Source organism: Macaca nemestrina, chromosome 3 (assembly GCF_043159975.1).
Source record: "Macaca nemestrina isolate mMacNem1 chromosome 3, mMacNem.hap1, whole genome shotgun sequence".
NCBI lineage: Eukaryota > Metazoa > Chordata > Mammalia > Primates > Cercopithecidae > Macaca > Macaca nemestrina.
This window is the reverse complement of record NC_092127.1, coordinates 46,039,921-46,060,767: the sequence shown is the minus strand read 5'-3', so window position 1 is coordinate 46,060,767 and position 20,847 is coordinate 46,039,921. Positions and strand designations below refer to the sequence as shown.

Here is a 20,847-nt window from a genome sequence, read left to right as displayed (position 1 = left end):
TTGTAGTCTTTGTTACAGACTCACAGTATTACTTGCTTAACAGATTTCACTGATTTATAAATGGTGATCTTGCTCCATTTCTTATGTGATTGTAAACCAGCCAAGGGTCATCTTTTGTTTCTGAAGAAGGAGAGGAATACCTTCTACTAGAAGATTTTGAAAGCAAAACGATTCCATTGCAGTGAGTGTGTTGTGGTGGTTTGGATCTGTGTGAGAAATTAATCATACAGGTAAAATCCCGATATAGCAAATTCCATGGAATATACAAATTGGATGTTAGTGAAATTTGATCAAATATATTCCTAAAAAATTATGAAACTTTTAGTCTTCATATCTAGCAGTGAAGCAGAGCTTACCCTTTTTTTTTTAACTTTTTTTTTTTTTTTTTTTTAAAGAGACAAGGTCTTGCTCTGTTGCCCAGACTGGAGTACAGTGGCACACTCATAGCTCACTGTAACCCCAAACTCCTGGGCTCAAGTATTCCTCCCGCCTCAGCCTCCTAAAGCACTGGGATTGCAGGTGTGAGCCACTGCACTTGGCCTCCCTTTACAAATTTTTAAGTAGAAAGAAGTATATGGAGTACAGCACTTGACTGAAGGAATCATCCAGCCTGTCCCAAATTCTTGGTTTCTCTACCATCTCCTTCCCTGCCCCCACACCCCTTTCCTCTTCTAAGCTATAAGGCATTTTAATTGGATCCTCCTTATTCCTTGACGTTGAATAGTTGGAAGAGTTAAGGCAGTAAAGAGTCAAGAAGCAGTTGTTTTACTGTTTTTAAAAGGAGCAGAAAAATGATTGAGAGGCCAGTCTCTGCCGTTAATAGCTATGTGACAATTAGTGATACCAGTCAATTGAGTATATTTTATTTATGTATTAATCAGCTGGGGTCTGGATAGAGACTATATTTCTTGATAGACATGAAAAATGTTTTTTAAAACAAGATTATTACAGTTTTTAAGCATTATTTTATGACAAAAAGATTTTTTTAAATGCAGAAAGTGATTATTACTGGACTAGGATCAGACAAAGTACTTGTTCAAAAATTTTGATGTAGAATATGTTAAGATTCACGAAATAGTTTCTCTGAACCATGCCCTGAGATGATGGAAACAGCTCACATTCATTCCAAAGCTGGATTTCTATGTATTTGTTGTAATGGGATTTTACCTGTAAGAGCAGAAAAAAATTTATAAATCAACATTTGTTAATATCAAATTCTAACTTGATTTTGCTTGTTTGCTGTGAGTATTTAAAAATTATACACTGGCAACTTTGTTACCTATGCTACTAACTAATATTTTATTTTATAAAAGTTCACAATTATTTTTCAGTAGCAACTTTTTAGAAGCCAACAGCTGAGTGACAGTTCTATATTTTATTTTTATATAGGGTATTTCATAATTTCACTGGTATCACAGCTTTCCTCTTGCAGTACAACTTATGCTCAAAATCATCACCCAGATGTATTTTGCTATCTATATTTTGCAAAAGTGACAGTTATATAGCAAATATTTATGAGGTAACCACTATGTGCCCAATATTATGCTAGGTGCTATGAAGGTACAAACTATATAAAATAGAGTCCACTCAGATATAGTCACCTTTGGAGTTTACAAGTAAGAGTTAAGTGAAAACATGCAAGCATTAAATATTTAGAGATGAAGATAATATACCAGAGTTGCCTTGCAAACTCTTGTTTGTTCTGCAAGACTTTGGTTAGAATGTGCTCCTCTAGGAAGCATTCCTCTCAAACTCCCAAGTTAGGTTAAATATCTTTCTGGGTTTTTATAGTATCCCGGTTATGCCTTCATATCTTGTTTTATCCCAGTGTTAGAAACGGCTTGATGTTTTTACTTATTCTTCACTAACTGTAAGCTAGTCAGAGCAAGGAGCTTTACTTACTACTCATAATTCCTCTAGCTTCTCTTAACTCTGCATTTGAATTAAATGAAGTACAAATTTTAGAATATGCATAGGTGCATTAGAAATTCCACAAAGGGACAGTGCAAGTGTTTTTAAGATGGAGAAAATAAAAGCTTCATAGGAAGAATAGGATGTGAACTACACCTAGTTGGTGAGAGAAGAGAAGAAAATCATTAGTAATTTGTGCAAAAATAGCTTGAGGGAAAGGAAAGATGTGAGTGAGCATGGTGGGAGGAAGATAATGAGGAGGAGAGCATCTCAGAGGATAGGATGGCGAAGGTGGAGCCAGGTTATTAGTAGCCTCAGTGTCGCGTGGATTCGTGTGAGGCCTTATAGTTCCCACACCCTGTAGGGGCCCTTACTAGGTTTTTCTCTTGAATACATGAGTGGTATAACAACTGTGTTTTGAAAATATTGATCTTATGGAAGTCTGGCCCCATGAATAGATTGCAAGAGGCAGAGAGTAGAGGAAATTCCACTAAGGAGGGTTCAGTCATATAGATCTCAGCAGGGACAGGGACCTGAACTTGGGATTGTGGCAATGGGAATAGAGCAAGGGAATAATAAATACGTGGCTAAGAATAAGGGCTCGGTGCCTGCATGACTGGAGATCAAAGAGAAGGAATCAAGCTGATTGCGTTTTGAGCCTAGGGAATCTGGATAAAGTCATTTTTTTCAGTGCAAGCCAGAAAAGCAGTCAACTTAAGTAAATGGATTTGAATTTGAGGCACACAAGCAAGGTAATACTGGAGTAACCAAGTAGAAATATTAGTTTGAGAACATGGGACTTGGAATTTGGTAAGATGATGGAAGTTGTCAGCATTCAGAGAAGAAAATGAAGTTCTGAAAAAGGAGGATGATCTCTAATAGCATGTGTGGTAAAAGGTTAGGACTGATCTCTGTTGGCCATTCCCTGGGAGAGAGACAGGAAGGAGCCAGTAAGTGAAACAAGAAAGTAATCAGCGAGGGAGAAGGGTTTAAAATGGAGGGTTTTAAGATGTTTTTAAGATGGAGAAAACAAAAGCACAATGTGGCACAGTGTGGGTTTTCTGATAGTAAAGGGGGAGACTTTACTGTGCATAGTGCCAGATGTTACTAAGAAGTCAGGGAAGGTAAGCCCTTAAAAAAAATCATAGTTATTTAAAGAAATATTGTTTAAATTCCTATAGGACTTTGGATAACATGCAGAAGTAGTTCAGGTATCTTGTTTAGCATTAAGGAAGTGAGAGTGTGCTTGTGTTGTTAGCTTCATCTTGTCATATACCCAAATTTTGTGATACCTCAAAATGCAGAGACTGAAAATGTACATAAATGTACTTTAATGAGATTTCTCAAAGTGAGTTATTGTTTGGAGTTGGTTAACTCTGTATCGTGTATTTCGATCCTCTTTAATGTTGGCTAAATGTTTGTTAAAGAAAAGTAGTGGAAAGGAAGATATGTGAAAAACAATTAGATGTCACCTTCTTGTAAGTCACATTGACCTTATTCAATACCAAGTAATCATTAGACTTTTAATTTTACAGAACAACAAATTTGCCACGGGGAGGTTTAAGACCAATGGATCAACTATATAAATTGTACTAGCACTAGGTTTTTGCATGCTCTTCAGAGGAAATGCTTTTCCTTGTGTCTATGCATTAATCATTTACCTTTCCCAGAGTTTTGTAATGTTTAATTCCAGTGCTTCAGGGATTGTGTTTTTATGTGCAAATTTAATAGGTGGAGTTGGGGGTGTGGGCAGATATAGGACAGAATTAGAGAGAATGCTTCTGTTGGTTTTGTGGTGGCGGTTTTGTTGTCTGGTGTATAATCATAAAAGCTAAAGAACATTTGTGCTTTAAATCCTATGGATCACACGAAAAATCTAATGAGAAAAGCCCTATCTTTTGATTGCTAAGCTATAAATATGTTTATAAAAAGTGTATTCTTAGTCTTCACCTTGTTTATTCTGTCATTAACAATTTTTATTTAGAACACACGCTGATTCTGCAAAATCCACCTCTTCTGAAACAGACTGCAATGATAACGTCCCTTCTCATAAAAATCCTGCTTCCTCTCAGAGCAAACATGGAATGAATGGCTTTTTTCAGCAGCAAATGATATACGACTCTCCACCTTCACGTGCCACATCTGCTTCAGTTGACTCCAGCCTTTATAACCTGCCCAGAAGTTATTCCCATGATGTTTTACCAAAGGTGTCTCCGTCAAGTACTGAAGCAGATGGAGAACTCTATGTTTTTAATACCCCATCTGGGACATCGAGTGTAGAGACTCAAATGAGGCATGTATCTATTAGTTATGACATTCCTCCAACACCTGGTAATACTTACCAGATTCCACGAACATTTCCAGAAGGAACCTTGGGACAGACATCAAAGCTAGACACTATTCCAGATATTCCTCCACCTCGGCCACCGAAACCACATCCAGCTCATGACCGATCTCCTGTGGAAACGTGTAGTATCCCACGCACCGCCTCAGACACTGACAATAGTTACTGTATCCCTACAGCAGGGATGCCGCCATCACGTAGTAATACCATTTCCACTGTGGATTTAAACAAATTGCGAAAAGGTCAGCTCTAGTTGACTTCTTCTCTATTAGAGGTTAATGATAGAAAATCGATTTTTCTGAATATTTGTTCTTTTAAGTGTAGTTAAATATACTATGCTACAAAATACAGTCCATTTTTTTTCAGCTCTACAGTTACCTGGAAGGGTATATGTGCATTCATGCTCTGCTGGAAGGAAAAGAGAGTTGGAGTTTCTCATCCCTGAAGAAGTATGGCCTTAGTAATGCCTTCCTGCCTCAGGAAGTGTGCCCTTCTCTCTCCCACTTTCTATAATCCTGGGTGGATAGGCCCTCTGTTGGGACAGAAGCGCAGGAAATGGACCAGCCACAAAGCCTCCCCGAGTCATACCCTTTCCTGTATTTGTGTGCCATTATGGCCGCTTCTAAGTCACATCTGTTGAGCCCTATTTCCTTCCTTCCTATGTAAGCAGTTTTTGTGTTGTGTCTAACAGGTGATATTCTGTTCTAGTCAAGCCATTCTGCTTTCTCTTTGATTTTTACTTGTGTTTAAAGAGCTGAATCTTCTTTCCCCTTATCACTACTCACTTCACTAATTATTAGTGAGTATACTTTCCTATACTGTCTCCTAGAGTCTGAACCAAAAGTTACAGACCTTGAGAGGAGAAGAGAAAATGAGTCTGGGTGATTCTCTGAGATTCTCAAAGTCCTAAAAATAGAAAGCTAAAGTTTTTAATGCACATATTCTAAATACTATGTGCTAAAATCTCTGTATTTTGTGGTAGACTTTTCCCCAGCTATCTCCAAGATAAATATTTAATGTATCTATGATTACTACTTAAATCAGTACTTATTTCAGCATTCAATAACAATTTCTAACTCCTTTCTTGAAGTGACTGTATAACCTGGTTATAAGTTAGTGAAATGTAAGTTAGGTCCAAGATGGTGCAAACAATGAGAAAATAGAGGTGTTTCTCTTCATCTTTAGATAACCTATCTTATCCCAGACTTAGACATTCACTCGCACTCAAAATTAGATATTGGTGTTGGTTAGCATATGAGTGAGTGTCTACATTTTCTAGTGGTTTAATATGCCGATTCAAGATACAAGTCTGTGAGCATCCTTTTTAAAATCTATGTGTGTGCATATGTGTCTGCATATGTATAATGAGAGAAAGAGAATAGGTCATCCCAATGACCCTGAGAGCTGGCAAAGATGGGAAGAAATGTTGATAGTTTGTTCTTTATTTTAGATACTAGTTCTCAAGACTGCTATGATATTCCACGGACATTTCCAAGTGATAGATCTAGTTCACTTGAAGGCTTCCATAACCATTTTGTAAGTATAATTGACCTTGGCATTATCAAGTGTATTTCATTGTCTAAATCTTCATAATTAGTGCCATGGGACTAAGTGATATCATGAAATAAAAGTACGCTGAGATCCATATGAATGGATTTGACTTACAATTGTGTTTTCATGTGTGATAAGAGTTTTTGTTTATTAAAATAAATATATATGTGTTTTAGAAAGTCAAAAATGTGTTGACAGTGGGAAGTGTTTCAAGTGAAGAACTGGATGAAAATTACGTCCCAATGAATCCCAATTCACCACCACGACAACATTCCAGCAGTTTTACAGAACCAATTCAGGAAGCCAATTATGTGCCAATGACTCCAGGAACATTTGATTTTTCCTCATTTGGAATGCAAGTTCCTCCTCCTGCTCATATGGGCTTCAGGTCCAGCCCAAAAACCCCTCCCAGAAGGCCAGTTCCTGTTGCAGACTGTGAACCACCCCCCGTGGATAGGAACCTCAAGCCAGACAGAAAAGGTAAGGAGAGCATGGCAAAGTAAAAGGCTTGGGGAGTGCCAAGTTAGATCTGTTTTTAACTGCCATTAAATCCAAAACAGAATTTGGACTAGAAATTCTGAAATATTTCATAGTTCCATAGCCATCAACTTATTTAAGCAAAGCAGTACTGCCATTTATAAATTAACAGTTTCTATATCACATGTTGATGTGAGGTGATATTTATAAGTCTCCTATCTCTAGAGCAGAGGTTACAAGCTAAAATACTCATAGGGTGAGCGGACAACTGGGGAGAATTAGAAGAAACTGGACTGCCCTAGCCCCATCTAATGGGAGTAACTAATCTACTCGGCTACAATCCTTTGTTGACTTGTGAAGTGATGCACCCATTCAGGCAAATCTTCTGGTATTTCAGGAGAAGCCAGAGATTTCAGATTTTATATGTATTATCTCTCGATTTTTAAAGTTCTGTCAACTAATTTAATTATTTTTAAGAAAATATTGCAGGCCAACCCAAACACTTCTGCAAGCTAGATAATGGCCTTCAGCTGCTATTTAGTAACCTCTTCTCTAGAATATATAATATCAAATCAGACTTAAGATTATTAATGTATTTGACATAATTATTTAAGAACAGTGAGACTGTATAATCTTTCCATTCTGTTCCTATAACAACTTCTTAAGAATTACTTTGCCTTTGCTGGGGTAATAAATGCTTCTAGTCTATCATTTTTTTTTCATGCTGGCCTGCATAAGTAACATTAAGTTCTAAGGTAACATAGTTTGTTAAGAAGTCTGTAAAGGAAACTGTTCAGCCAAATTGGGTAATATCTACCCAGGTTTTTAAAATTGGGTTTAAGTAGTTAAAACACAGACAATTTGATTTGTTGCACTATGCTGTTAGTGTGGCTTAATCTTGACAACCAAGTAAATTTGTGTAAATGTAAATGTGATGGATGATACAATATCTGGCTTACCTAAGGGTGTTTCAGCACATTTGAAAACTCTCCTGCTATATGTAGCTTTTTAAGACCGCATAATGTTTGTGTCAGTTTCTCCTTAACCTGGGCTTAGATCATTAATAGTAGTTCTAATTAAGTCCTGGTTGTGAGGAAAAGAGACTGAGGCTCAGAGTATCTTAAGAAAAAGGATTTGATTTTGTTTGTAAGTAAAGATAACCTCCTTGTTTCAATAGGAGGTTAACCTCCTTCAACAAAGAGGTTATCAGGAACTGAGGCAATTCCAGGGGACTGTTGCTGTGTTCTGCTCTCTCTGTGCATTTCTGTTTTACAGGAAATCTTTGCATCTAGTTTGTTCTCTTTCACATTCTTACCTTCTTTTCTGTTTCTTTTCTGATTCTTTTCTGTTTCTTACTCTGTATCCCCTACTTAAATGGATTTTGCTTTCCAAGAGCTTTGGCCTCCAATGCTCCCCTTCTGTGGCCTCAATTCTGCCTCCTAGCTCCTTTTTATGTGCCCTTGCAGCTTCTGCATCAGCTTCTCATTGCCTTATTTATTATTTACTCACTTTAGGTTGCTTAGAGATTATGTGATTGGTCTATGTGTGTCACACCCACGACGACCCAGTCTGCCCAGGCAGCAGGACTGTGATTGTGATATGGGTCTCAGAAAGGAAGTGAGCATCAGAGACTTTCTACTGGATAATGCTTCCTTTTGTTTTTCTTTTTCTTTTTGGCTCTAAATCTATTTTAGACACTACTGGTCATTTTCTTTGCATATAATTTGCAAAAATATGTTTGGACATGTATAGCTTTATAATTGGTTCACACAGATCACTGAAGGATTGAGGTACAAGTGTCATGAACTCTTTGAAATATTGAAATATCTTTTTTAATGTTAAACTGGTGCTTTCCTTGTTTTCCAGTAACGAGTGCATGTTAGTGGCAGATCTCTACTTTTCAACTCCAAACCTAACAGTTTTATATTTTGAGGTCTCGCATAAATGTGGAGGGAGTAAGATTTGGGTGAGGGTGCAAAGCTCTTAAATCCTACCTCCCTTGCTCCTCTGCTGCTCTTTTCTCCCCTTGAGCTCTGTAGAACACAGTTTGAAAACTCCAGTATATTTCACAGTTGTGATTCCAAGTGGTAAGCATAATATGAAATCAGGAAACATCCTTGTTTATAAGTTAGAAAAGACCTGAGATCATAATGATTAGCTTTTAGTATCCTCTAAGTCTGATATCACTCAAGTGTCCCACATTATTATGATATACGTTTTATGTATATATCACAATATATACTACATATCATGTATACTGCATATTTTATAATTATACATCCCTATGGATTTAGTGAAAGTACTATTATTCTAGTACACTGGAGACTAACTGCACTAGTTCTTTAATGTAAAGGAACTTAATAGAACAGAACAAAGTAGGTTCTTAGTTATTTCTGGAGATTGTGTTCATTCTTTTAAAATTTAACTGAACTGATCAGAGTCTATCGTGAGTTCACTGGCCACATTATTTATTTGGCATATTGCTTAGATACAAAATGAACTAAAAAAGAGCACCCAGATTGAAATACCCATATAATTTTTGCTAGAATCAAGAATAGACTCAGCAAAACAGTAAAGAGGTTCCTAAAGTCATAGTATTCAAAAAAATTTGCTTTTCTTTAGTACTATTCTACTTTTTATTTTTATTTATTTATTTATTTATTTATTTTTTTGAGACGGAGTCTCGCGCTGTCACCCAGGGTGGAGTGCAGTGGCCGGATCTCAGCTCACTGCAAGCTCCGCCTCCCGGGTTCACGCCATTCTCCTGCCTCCGCCTCCCGAGTAGCTGGGACTACAGGCGTCCGCCACCTCGGCCGGCTAGTTTTTTGTATTTTTTTTAGTAGAGACGGGGTTTCACCGTGTTAACCAGGATGGTCTCGATCTCCTGACCTCGTGATCCGCCCGTCTCGGCCTCCCAAAGTGCTGGGATTACAGGCTTGAGCCACCGCGCCCGGCCTATTCTACTTTTTAAATAGTTATGATACAGGAGAGGAGGCTTGAGAATGTATTTAACATTACAAGGCAAACTTTGTAAACTCACTTTACAAAATTATGACTTCATAAACTCACTTTACAAAGCTATAACTTCAAGAAAAACACATTTTAAAATCCAAATTCAGATCTCAAAGCAGTTTACCCACAAACACTTAAACGAAAATAATGTCTCATTTGGTCCTATAATTTTTATCAGTATTCATAGCATCAGGTGAATCTATTTTACTTTCACATTTCATGACGTCAGATAAATGACTTAATCTATTATTTCAGTATCTCTTATGTAACTCATAATAAGCAAATCTAATTCTATCAAATATGGCTTGATTAGTTTCAGAGCTCCATATAACTAGTTCATTACCCTGTATGTCTGGTTTTTGAGATTGTCTTTGGAAGGATCTATAAGAAACCGGTAACATTCTGGTCTTCTTTATATCCCCAATTATAGATGTCAGCTGCTGTAGTTTGCGTACAGATGAACTTTTCAAATAGTTCTGAGTAATTGAAGCTGCAGAAATACATAGATGTTCTGAACACTTAAACATAATTATCTTAGACCCTTTGCCTATCACCCAATTCATAATAGTGATATTTTCATCACACTGTTTCTGTCACTGTAGTGTTTGTTTTGAGCTACATGTTGTCTGTATTAATAGAAGCGTATTTTACACATACTGTATTAAATATTGGGAAAGCAGATGAGTCACTGGAAATACAGGACAAATTATATTTTGACCTCTTCAATTGAAAATTTTATATTTCTGATGGAAAGGGGATTTTGTAAAGTTTGGGAAATTTATCTATCTGTTGTAACTTCTCTTTATGTCATGACATAAATCTACTATAGTTAATCGCTAAACTTATCTAAGGCCCCCATCTCTGTCTAGTCCCTGTCTAGCATGATGCAGCAGCTGTGTGAGCCCCACGTGGTGTCTTTGTGTTGTTATGTTTGGCCTTGTCCATTCACTCCTTTCTGCAACAGTCTGAACATTAATTGCTGTACTGACTTTTTTTTAAGCCAGTGCAAGGTTTTGTATGGTGTTTTTATACACCAGTTTGGTTAAAGTACCTTCAGGCTTAGATCCTTAATATTGTGTGGGGAGCATACAGAAGACTAATCCTGAGAGCTTCCCTGGGTGACTCTTTCGGCACAGTGATGGATTTGCTCTAAACATTTTTTCAAGAGATCCTTTAAAGTTTCTGAATGTGATTAAAAATTAACATGCACTTTTTAAAATTTTTATTCTTTTGTATTGCAATTTTTATTTTAGTTTCAGGGGGGTGCATGTGCAGGTTTGTTACCTGTGTATAGTATGTGATGCTGAGATTTAGGGTATGAGTGATCCTGTCACTCAGAAACTGAACATAGCACCCAATTGTTAGTTTTTCAACCCTTTCCCCCTGCCTCCTTCCCCTCTCTGGTAGTACCCAGTGTCTGTTGTTGCCATCTTTATGTCCATGTTTAGCTCTCACTTATAAGTGAGAACGTGTGATATTTGGTTTTCTGGTCCTGCATTTATTTGCTTAGTATAATGGCCTCCACCTGCATCCGTGTTGCTGCAAAGGACATGATTTCATTCTTTTTATGGCTGTGTAGTATTCCATGGTGTATATGTACCACATTTTCTTTATCCAGTCCACTGTTGATGGGCACCTAGGTTGATTCCATGTCTTTGCTATTGTAGACGCTGCTGCAGTGAACGTGCGAGTGCATGTGTCTTTTTGGTAGAAAGATTTGTATTCTTTTGGATGTATACCCAGTAATGGGATTGCTGGGTTTTATGGTGGTTCTGTTCTAGTTCTTTGAGAAGCCTCCAAACTGCCTTCCACAGTGGCTGAACTAATTTACATTCCCACCAACAGTATATAAGCATTCCCTTTTCTCCACAGCCTCCTGAGCATCTATTGTTTTTTGACTTTTTAGTAACAGCTGTTTTGACTAGTGTGAGATGGTATCTCATTGTAGTTTTGATTTGCATTTCTCTGATGATTAGTGATGGAGTGTTTTTTTAATATATTTGTTGGCCACTTGTATGTCTCATTTCTAGATTTGTCAGTTCATGTCTTTCATCCATATTTTAATGGGGTTACTTGTTTTTTGCTTGTTGAGTTTTTTGTAGATTCTGGATATTACCCCTTTGTCAGATGCATAGTTTGTGCATATTTTCTCCCATTCTGTAGGTTGTCTGGTTACTCTGTTGATAGTCTCTTTTGCTGTGCAAAAGCTCTTTAGTTTAATTAGGTCCCACTTGTCAATTTCTGGTTTGTTGCAATTGCTTTTGAAGACTTGGTCATAATGTCTAGTTTCTTGAGGGTTTTTATCAGAAAGATGTTGGATTTTATCGAAAGCTTTTACTGTGTATATCAAGATGATCATATGTTTTTTGTTTTTAATTGTTTATATGGTGAATCACATTTATTGATTTGTATATGTTGAACCACTTTGCACCTTAGGAGTAAAGCCTACTTGATCATTAACATGCTTTTTAAAAACTACATGTATATAATAATCAGTGTTTGGAGAATGTATGAGTAATACCAGTACATGCAACTAGATTTTGATTAACAGGTATTAAAGTTTAACTCTTAAGTCAAGCTTTGGGTTAGATTTGTTACCATTTAAAGGAAATAACTATGGAGTACATTTTTACAGCATAGCCTTAACATGGGGTTTCTTTCTCTCAATATTCTCTTGACTTCAAAGTATAATTATCATTATTACATTTCTCTTTATACTATGAGACCATTAAAACGTATAACAGTTTTTCACTTCTCTGCCTTGATTACTTTCTGGATTTAACAAATGATAATGTGAATTACTTTTACTCTTTCTTGATTTTGGAGATGCTTACTGGAAGTAGGAGAATAATCTGCAAAACTTTTGGAAGAGTAAAAAATTTAGGCTTAAAAAAAGTTTAGGCTTTGTAAAGCCTGTAATAATACAGAAAATAGAATGTCTACTTTGTGTGGAATTTATGTAAGTAGTTACCTATTAGAATAATGCATTAATAGATCACATCTGTTTATTTGAAATATGACCTCGCATGACTGCCTTGACTGTATTTGAGATGACCAACTTGAAATACCCTTAGAATTTAGTTCTTCCCTTTTTCCATTTAAATGACAAGCAAAAATGACTGGGCACAGTGGCTCAGCCTGTAATCCCAGCCTTTTGGGAGACCAAGGTGGGCAGATCACCTGAGGTCGGGAGTTTGAGACCAGCCTGACCAACACTGGCGAAACCTGTCTCTAGTAAAAATACAAAAAAAATATCCAGGTATGGTGGCACGTGCCTGTTGTAATCCCAGCTACTCGGGAGGCTAAGGCATGAGAACTGTTTGAACCTAGGAGTTGGAGGTTGCAGTGAGCTGAGATCGTGCTACTGCACTCCAACCTGGGCAACAGAGCAAGACTCCATCTCAAAAAAAAAAAAAGACAAGCAAAAATGTCTTTGGTGTGTGTGTGAGATTGATCAGATTAAACACCACTAACTTTAAGAGAAAGCCAGTTCATTAATATTCATACAACACAGATTTAAGCACCTATGGGTTATAGGATATAAATTCTCCAAACAAGGAAAAGGTTGCTCCCCTGAAGAAGCTCACCATCTAGGAGAGGATGTGGAGAAGTAAACACATTATCATAATTACCGTGGAAGGGGCTGTGGTTGAAGTAAACTCTTGGCACTATTAGGGAAGCTCCCCTGAGGAAAGTCTGAGAGTGTGAGTGGCAATTAAATGATGCTAGGGGAGGGCAGCCTGGCAAAGTATCTTCTCGTTAGAATAAACAACATGCCCAGGTCCTTTAAAAAGAGGGGAGATGAGACAGGCCCAGAGTCGTGGGGAGGTAGGTGGGTGGGCAAAAAGGAGGGAGGAAAGTACCAAAGGAGGGACGAATGCCAGATGCCTTACAGTTGCCTGATCCTGAAGGAGTTATAATTTATGGTAATGAGTTTGGACTTTATTCTGAGTGCACCATTAAAGAATTTTATGCAGGCACATAACATAATCAGGTTGGCCCTAGAAAGCTCATTCTGATTTAAGAATACAATAGAGAAAATAATTGTATTCTTTAATGTAAGATGTTATAAAAATCACTTTTCTTTCTCAGAGAGTGCTTTGCCCAGTTTTCCAAAATCCAGGGTTCTTGAAGCCTTTGTTAAGACAGGATCAGATAGGAAAGGCATAGCAAAAGTCGGCCTGTCTGGCAAATAGGAAAGGCATAGCAAAAGTCCCCCTGTCTGGCTCCCTCAACTTGGGGAACTTACAGTGATTTTTGGAAGTTTTGAAGCACTTGGAGTATAAGCGGAACTCATATAGCCATGCAGTGCGAGTTCATCACTTTCAGAGAAACAGAACAGGTAAATGAAGTGCTCATTTTTTAAAAAAGATATCAGACAAACAATTTTTTATTTTCTGGTGTGAATGTCTGACGCATGTCAGGGCCTTCATTTTGAAAGAGCACCCCGCTCTTTGCTGCTCTGTTTCTTAGGGTTTCATGAAATGGTGGTGCTACATTAAGACTAGCTTTACATTTTGCCTTGACATCAGTGTTTGCACAGAAAGATTTTATGCAGTTTGCAAGGATATTTTCTTTCTTTTTCTTTTAGAGACGGGTTCTCACTATGTTGCCCAAGCTGGTCTCAAACTCCTGGGCTCAAGTGATCCTCCCGCCTCAGCCTCCCACAGTGTTGGGATTACAGGCATGAGCCACTGTGCCTGGCCTGCAGTGCTGTTTTCTTTGGCATACTTGGGGATAATTCCTTAGAATTAAAATTGTTTCTTTTTTTTTTTTTTTTTGAAGGGCTTTAGCTTTTGAGGGTTTAAAAGTGTCCTCCTCCATTAGAATTCACATGATATAAGAGAGCAAAGCAAAGGGAGGGTATGAATCATACGCTGCATGCTCTTCTAGAATGGCATATATTTTCTAGTTAGTGTGTTTTCAGTTTTTTCTTTTAAAAGCCATTAAAATAATTTACAATGATGAGGTTACAGTATACAGCAGTATATTAGAAAAATGTTAGACCAAGAATACAAAAAGCCAGAATTCATTTCTGGTAATACTATTAACAACCACTCCTTCCCATTAAATGACATTGGACAAATCCATTGACTTTTCTTCACATAAATTTTCTTATTTTAAAATGTAAAATTAGATCATCTCTAATCATACTCCCAATTAGGGAGCAGATCACATGATCAAGAGACTGACATTAACAACCCTCCTAAGAATTAAAGCACAGATAGAAATTTCCCCAGTTGTCAGTGCTCTTCACTAAATTATGTTGCACTCTTTGTTCAAACCAAGTCTAGCAAAAGCCAAGTTGTAGCTGCCTTGGACTTAAAGGTTCAGGTTCACAAGAGTTCTCTGTTTACTCAGAATTTGAGAATCACCAAAGTTGTTTTATTTTTGCCTTTGCTTTAATATTCTTATTTCTTATTATCTATTTTCATACTTTTCTTCAGCAATCAGTAAAACATTGGCCTATACAGGCAGTAAAGGAGGAGAAAAGGCTAAGACAGTCCTCCTTACACCTTGGACTCTTTTTTTCCTTTCTCTCAAGTAATATAGGGCTATTCTTTGGGTATGATTTTCATGTCTGTCTGGAACATAAATGTCAAATTGAGTTTGGAAGCATAGAGAAATCAAGCTAACAAAACGCCTAAGTGACATAGTACAATTCAGTGCAACATTTCCACATTGTAGCTTCTGCCCTAAAATTAACCTTAAGCTTTGCACAGAGTAGAAAATACATGTAAATTTTATAAATGCATTTTTAAAAATCTCTATATGATTATATCATATTGTTCTATTAAGAAAACCAAGGAATACCCTAGAAAAGGAGTATCCTTTTAGTACCCACCCCAGAAAAAAAGGTAATGGAGATGAGGAAGAACTTGAGTGAAAGGCTTACTGATTTCATGCATCTGATTTTGACTCATACGAGTCTCCTTGGAACATACGACATCTTTAAAAATTACTTAGTCCACATTATCTTCATCATTACAATCACTTACATTTTATATATGTTTTCACTGTCACCAAGAGGAAATTACTGGTCATGAAGGTAAACCCTTCAGAGAAATGTAACGATTTTACATCTCTAATGTTGGAAGTACTTAAAATTTAGTTGAGATAACTTACTGTATACAAAAGCAAAGCGATACAAATACTCTTCTAAGAGTAACTATAGTAAAGACTGTAGGTTTGAAATAAGGATATGGGACTAAGAACATGAACCCTCTCTGTAGATGCACAGGATTTAAATTCTGGCTCTACCAGTCATCATCTGTGTGACTCTGGGCAAGTTACTTAAGTTCTATAAGCCCCAACCAGCGTGGTAATACAATTACTAAAATCTCTTTTAAATTGTACCTTCCCGATGTGGTTGTTAAGAGGTGTTAGCATGTCTAATACCTAATAACTTCTCAATAAATGTTCATGATTGATAACTAAGTGTAATGGCATTTCTCTGGGCAGTCTTAGAGAATGTGTTCTAACTTGAGCTTTGTGTAGAAATTAAAGTCACTGATTGATAAAGCAGTGATGGATATTGATAGTGAAAGAATGTAGAAAAGGGCTGAAATTTTAAAGATGTACATGAGAAATAGAGAATGGTCTAGCCAGAGCAGAGCACAATTCAAGGGAAGAATGTGATGTAAACACATCCGTAGTTTATTCTTGTGGCATTTCCATATTCTCCATGACTTCTCCAAATAAGTTATATGTATTCTGTGTTCTTGTCTGTAAAATCAGTGCTATCTTGAAATGTAATTCATTGAATAGAACACTCTAAAGTTGCTGGATACTATGTTGCACTTGTTGAAGTCAGAATAAAAATATACAGATGAATCTTTAACATTTTATTTGGGAAGCAAGACTGCAATTTGAGATACACAGACAAAGTGGTCTTTGTTATGTCTGAAGAACAAGGAGGAGGTTGGGAGTTTTATTAGAAAGAGAAATCTTACGTATTGTTTTAAAAGAAAGCTCACTGGCACTAGAGAATTTCTTGGGAGCTGGCAAGATCTGATTGGTGAATGATGGTGGTAGGTGAAACCAGTTTTAGAGTCATGGCAAGTCATATGCAGCAGCCGCTACATAAAACCGGTCTTAGGGTTGCAGCAGGCCGTTTCAGCACCAGGGGTTGTGGAAATGTTTTATTTTATTTATTTTATTTTTATTTTTTGAGACGGAGTCTCGCTCTGTCGCCCAGGCTGGAGTGCAGTGGCCGGATCTCAGCTCACTGCAAGCTCCGCCTCCCAGGTTTACGCCATTCTCCTGCCTCAGCCTCCTGAGTAGCTGGGACTACAGGTGCCCACCACCTCGCCCGGCTAGTTTTTTTTTTTTTTTTTTGTATTTTTTAGTAGAGACGGAGTTTCACCGTGTTAGCCAGGATGATCTCAATCTCCTGACCTCGTGATCCGCCCGTCTCGCTAATTCTTGGATCAGTTGCCCTGTGCCCTGAGTGCTTCCCGCCTCGCCCCTCAACCCTAATTTAGTTGGCTACAACAAGAATGACCCAATTTGTATAATCAACTTTCACACACCTTTCTCACTTAATGGACCTTTAATGGCTGCTATCTTTCTTCTGTCCTTTTCAGTTTGAAAATCATTCTCCTAGCTAGAGAAGACTAAAGCAAGATAGGAGTTGAGTTTCTCTCGCTTTTTTTTTTTTTAATCTATTATTATTAGTTTTTTTTTCCCAAACACGTTTGTTCTTGCCTTGTTTCTCTTCCTCTAGAAATATATTTTAAAAGACCCTCCATGATATTTTTCATAGGCCGTGAGCATTCTGGATTATAGTCATCACACCAGCATTCACACAGGCTCGGGTAACTTTCTCATTGACCTTGACTCCCTGCTCCTTCCATTTCAGTCCTTCCCATTTTAAAAGCTCTTTTTGTTGTCATATTGGGAAATTATTAGCATTTTGAGACCAAATGCAGATGCTCAAAGGGGATGGACTACATATCTCTGAGAATTTGTACCTAAGGATCCAGGAAATGGTGTCATTACTAAGGGCATTGGAGGTGGAAAATGGCATTGGTTTGGAGGAGAAACAATTAGTTTCAGCTTCAGAAGGATAATTGGAGGTGACCTGTCAGGCAGTTGGAAGGTAGAACTAGAGAAAAAGGTGAGAAACCATAACTTGGTAAGATTTAGCAGTCATGTGACCTTGATTATTTAACCACAAACATAGATAAGATACTGGGGGCACAAAGCTGAGAAACACAAAGAGTGACCACTGGGAGATAACTATGGTGAAAAAAGTCAGGAGGGAGCTGCAGAGCTAATGAAAACAGATCCTTCAGAAAAGGAGGAGTGTGTCTCACATATTAGGTCAAGACCAGCAAACCAAAAGTAGTTCTAAGAGCATTTTGTAATTAAACTTGACATCACTGATGTGTCAACTCTCTGTGGCATTCACGTTGACATCCCCCCAAGCCACATCTGTAAATCCAGAGTAGATAGACATAAGTGTAGGAATGAGCACATTTCTTCTTTCCTCTGCTTGGGTTCCTTAGTTTGTGACTGTGTAGCACAGAGTCAGCCACAATGGAGAGTTCAAAACTGAACTCCAAGCAGCTCCAACATAGTATCCAGCTGAATTTCCTAAGATTCTCTGTATCCCTAAAGGTCTGGAAAGGTAAGACAATGTGGTATAGAACAGGAGTGCCACACCAGCAAGTGGCAGGCTAGAGGAAGTCTTAACTCTGCCTCCGGTTAAAGTGTAACCTGAACAAATCACTTAACCCCTTTCTTTGGGTGAATCTCATTCATAAAATGAAGAAACTAGATTTGTAAGGGCCTTTCACTCCAAAATAATCATATTATTTTAGTACTAAGACTTACCCTCTGCCTCTGTTTTGTTTTGTTTTGTTTTAAGGGTAGCACACTATTTGGGGGAGTTTAAAAAGTCATTGTAGCCGGACGCGGTGGCTCACGCCTGTAATCACAGCACTTTGGGAGGCTGAGGCAGGCGGATCACGAGGTCAGGAGATCGAGACCATCCTGGCTGACACGGTGAAACCCCGTCTCTACTAAAAATACAAAAAATTAGCCAGACGAGGTGGCAGGCGCCTGTAGTCCCAGCTACTCAGGAGGCTAAGGCAGGAGAATGGAGTGAACCCAGGAGGCGGAGCTTGCAATAAGCCGAGATCCAGATGGCACCACTGCACTCCAGCCTGGGAGACAGAGCGAGACTCCCTCTCAAAAAAAAAAAAAAGTTGTCATCTTCCTTTGCTTTAGAAAAGGGTCCTACCGCTGTGGGCCCTGGGTTAGGGAGTTTTAGGGGTAGGGCGTGAATCTTGCCCAAAATTTTAGTATTTACCTTTTAAAATCAGGCTGCCTCATTTCTGAATAAACTGAATGTATTGTCTAACTTAGAAAATTGGTTAGGAAATTTTTATTTTTTATAACCTCTACAGAATTATATTTTAAGAAGCTTTGAGATTTCGGTAGGTAAGGTGCTAGATATCAGCATTTAACCAGCAAATTCTGATTCTGCCACCTAATAGATGTCAACTCAACTTTGTAAATTCCAAGAAAAAAGAAAATTTAGTGCCACTAATAATGGAGTAGCTTAAATCACTGATTCAAATGATATTGCAACTCTGGCATCCAGGCTTCTAATGGGAAAGATGCCTTTCATAGGCTTTTCAGCAGTGCTTTTATGTGGCAGACATTAAATGAAAGGAAGACGATGGTAACTGAATTTATGCTTTCATATACTTAATTAAACTGAAGCTAGGCAATCAGTATAACCAGAATCTAAACATCTAATTCTTGCAGATGAAGCCATTGGGCAACCAGTTAGTATCCAGAGGAAAGAAATGTTGGTCTTTTATTGGTTTTAGATTAGTAAATATAGTAGTGGCCACTTGCTTCTCTAGAAGAATCTTGGTTAGGAGGTGCAGGAAAAGATTAAGGTTTTAAAAACATCTCTACCAAATTAGAAAAGTAATATTACAAGGACATAGGCCTTCAGGCTTTCATATGAGACACCAGATTTCAAAGAAAAGAAAGATGTAATTGAGATCTGACTAGGGTATTCTACAAATTTTTTATTTGATCCAGTTTTCTAAGACATGTTAGAAGAAAAACTAACATGGCACATATTTTCCCTCTGTTCCCCCAAATGAAGATAACAACTAACCAGGCTGATTATCGCACTAAAATCCTACCATCTTTTATACCTCCTTGCTGCTTACATCGTTGCATGTAAATTCCTCTTTTCCGTTGTGCTGAGCATGAGCATGAATTTTATGTAGCAAGACTGAAATATTCTCCACAACAAACTTTTGTTCATGCTTTTAGATGTAACATTTTTGCACAGGGCTCTGTTGCATTTTTTACAGAATCCATTTTCCAATTAATAAATAACATTATATTAAGAGAGTCTTCTTTTTACCAATTAGGTCAAAGTCCTAAAATTTTAAGACTCAAACCCCATGGTTTAGAGCGAACTGATTCACAAACCATAGGTGACTTTGCTACAAGAAGAAAGGGTATGTACTTTAGCACCGCATGTGGTATGGGGCATTGGGAATTTATTTTGTAATGTTCTTTTTTTTTTTCTAAAAGAAGAACCTTAAATACTATTGCTGTTGTAAATAGAACTTTCCAGCACATTATTTCTAAAATGAATGCTTCCCATGTATGCCATTAACAACAGCATGTTAAATATTTGATAATATATGATATTCAGACTTCTCCTTTTGCATTATTCTTTTAACTTTTTAGACAACATTTTATCCTTTAAATTTGTGAACTGTTTGTGATTTTCTGTTGTCTTCTGTCTTTATGTATATGTATTCTGTTCTGACACAGAAGAATCATTTCCATGGATTAATTGTGCCATTATTTAAAATCTAACAGCTAAACTGCTATTAGCCTTTGGGTGTCAAAAAGTAAAACATTAACAGTTAAAGAAATACTTTCAGTCAGCAGAATATTCTGTATCTGTCTATTTTAAGAATATAGACAAGCAAAATGGTTTTAGCTAAAATTTAATAAGTTAATTTGGTCTTCATTATATATGAGTTGACAAAATACTTATGAGCCTCAATGTGTATGGTCCTTTAAAATGACCATTCATTTTATAGTGTAATGGTAATTATGCCATAATTGATTAAAATTGAATATACATGGGCAAAGACTATAAATAAATCTGGAAAGATGAAATTTTTTGTTAAGAGTGGCAGAATGAAACATAACTGAAATATTTACCTAATATGTTTAGGTAGTCTCCTAAAATATCTAGTATTAAATAGTATTGTTTTAGTTCTTTTGCTCACTCCATAAATTTCTGAAAAAATCTCAGTTTTGACTTTAAGAAAATGGCTGAGAACTCTGGTATATACTGGTTTAATTGTCTACTGCAATGTGAGGTAAATAAAGATCACTTATAAATGAAAATTATTATTAGCATTTACTTAATTGTATATAATTTAGGAAGAGATTTGTTGGTTAAATTACACTAACAATTTGAAGTAAAATAATTGTGGCCTTTTTTCAGAGTAGAGTTTGGATCTAAAGATATAAATATTGTTTCGTTTTGTTTGTTT

At 37.1% G+C, this 20,847-nt stretch overlaps 1 protein-coding gene across 4 annotated transcripts in view; it reads left to right on the top strand.

Moving 5' to 3' along the window:
- LOC105493302 (GRB2 associated binding protein 1) overlaps positions 1-20,847 on the top strand; it is a 130,002-nt gene that overhangs the window by 97,559 nt on the left and 11,596 nt on the right. For 2 of the 4 annotated variants that reach the window (XM_011760845.3, XM_011760853.2), the window contains exons 4-8: positions 101-181; positions 3,896-4,497; positions 5,706-5,791; positions 5,983-6,286; positions 19,699-19,788. In XM_011760845.3, coding sequence (XP_011759147.1) covers positions 101-181; positions 3,896-4,497; positions 5,706-5,791; positions 5,983-6,286; positions 19,699-19,788 — 1,163 coding nt within the window. The remainder of the gene's footprint in view (positions 1-100; positions 182-3,895; positions 4,498-5,705; positions 5,792-5,982; positions 6,287-19,698; positions 19,789-20,847) is intronic. The other 2 variants (XM_011760852.3, XM_011760856.3) reach the window with 2 other exon arrangements.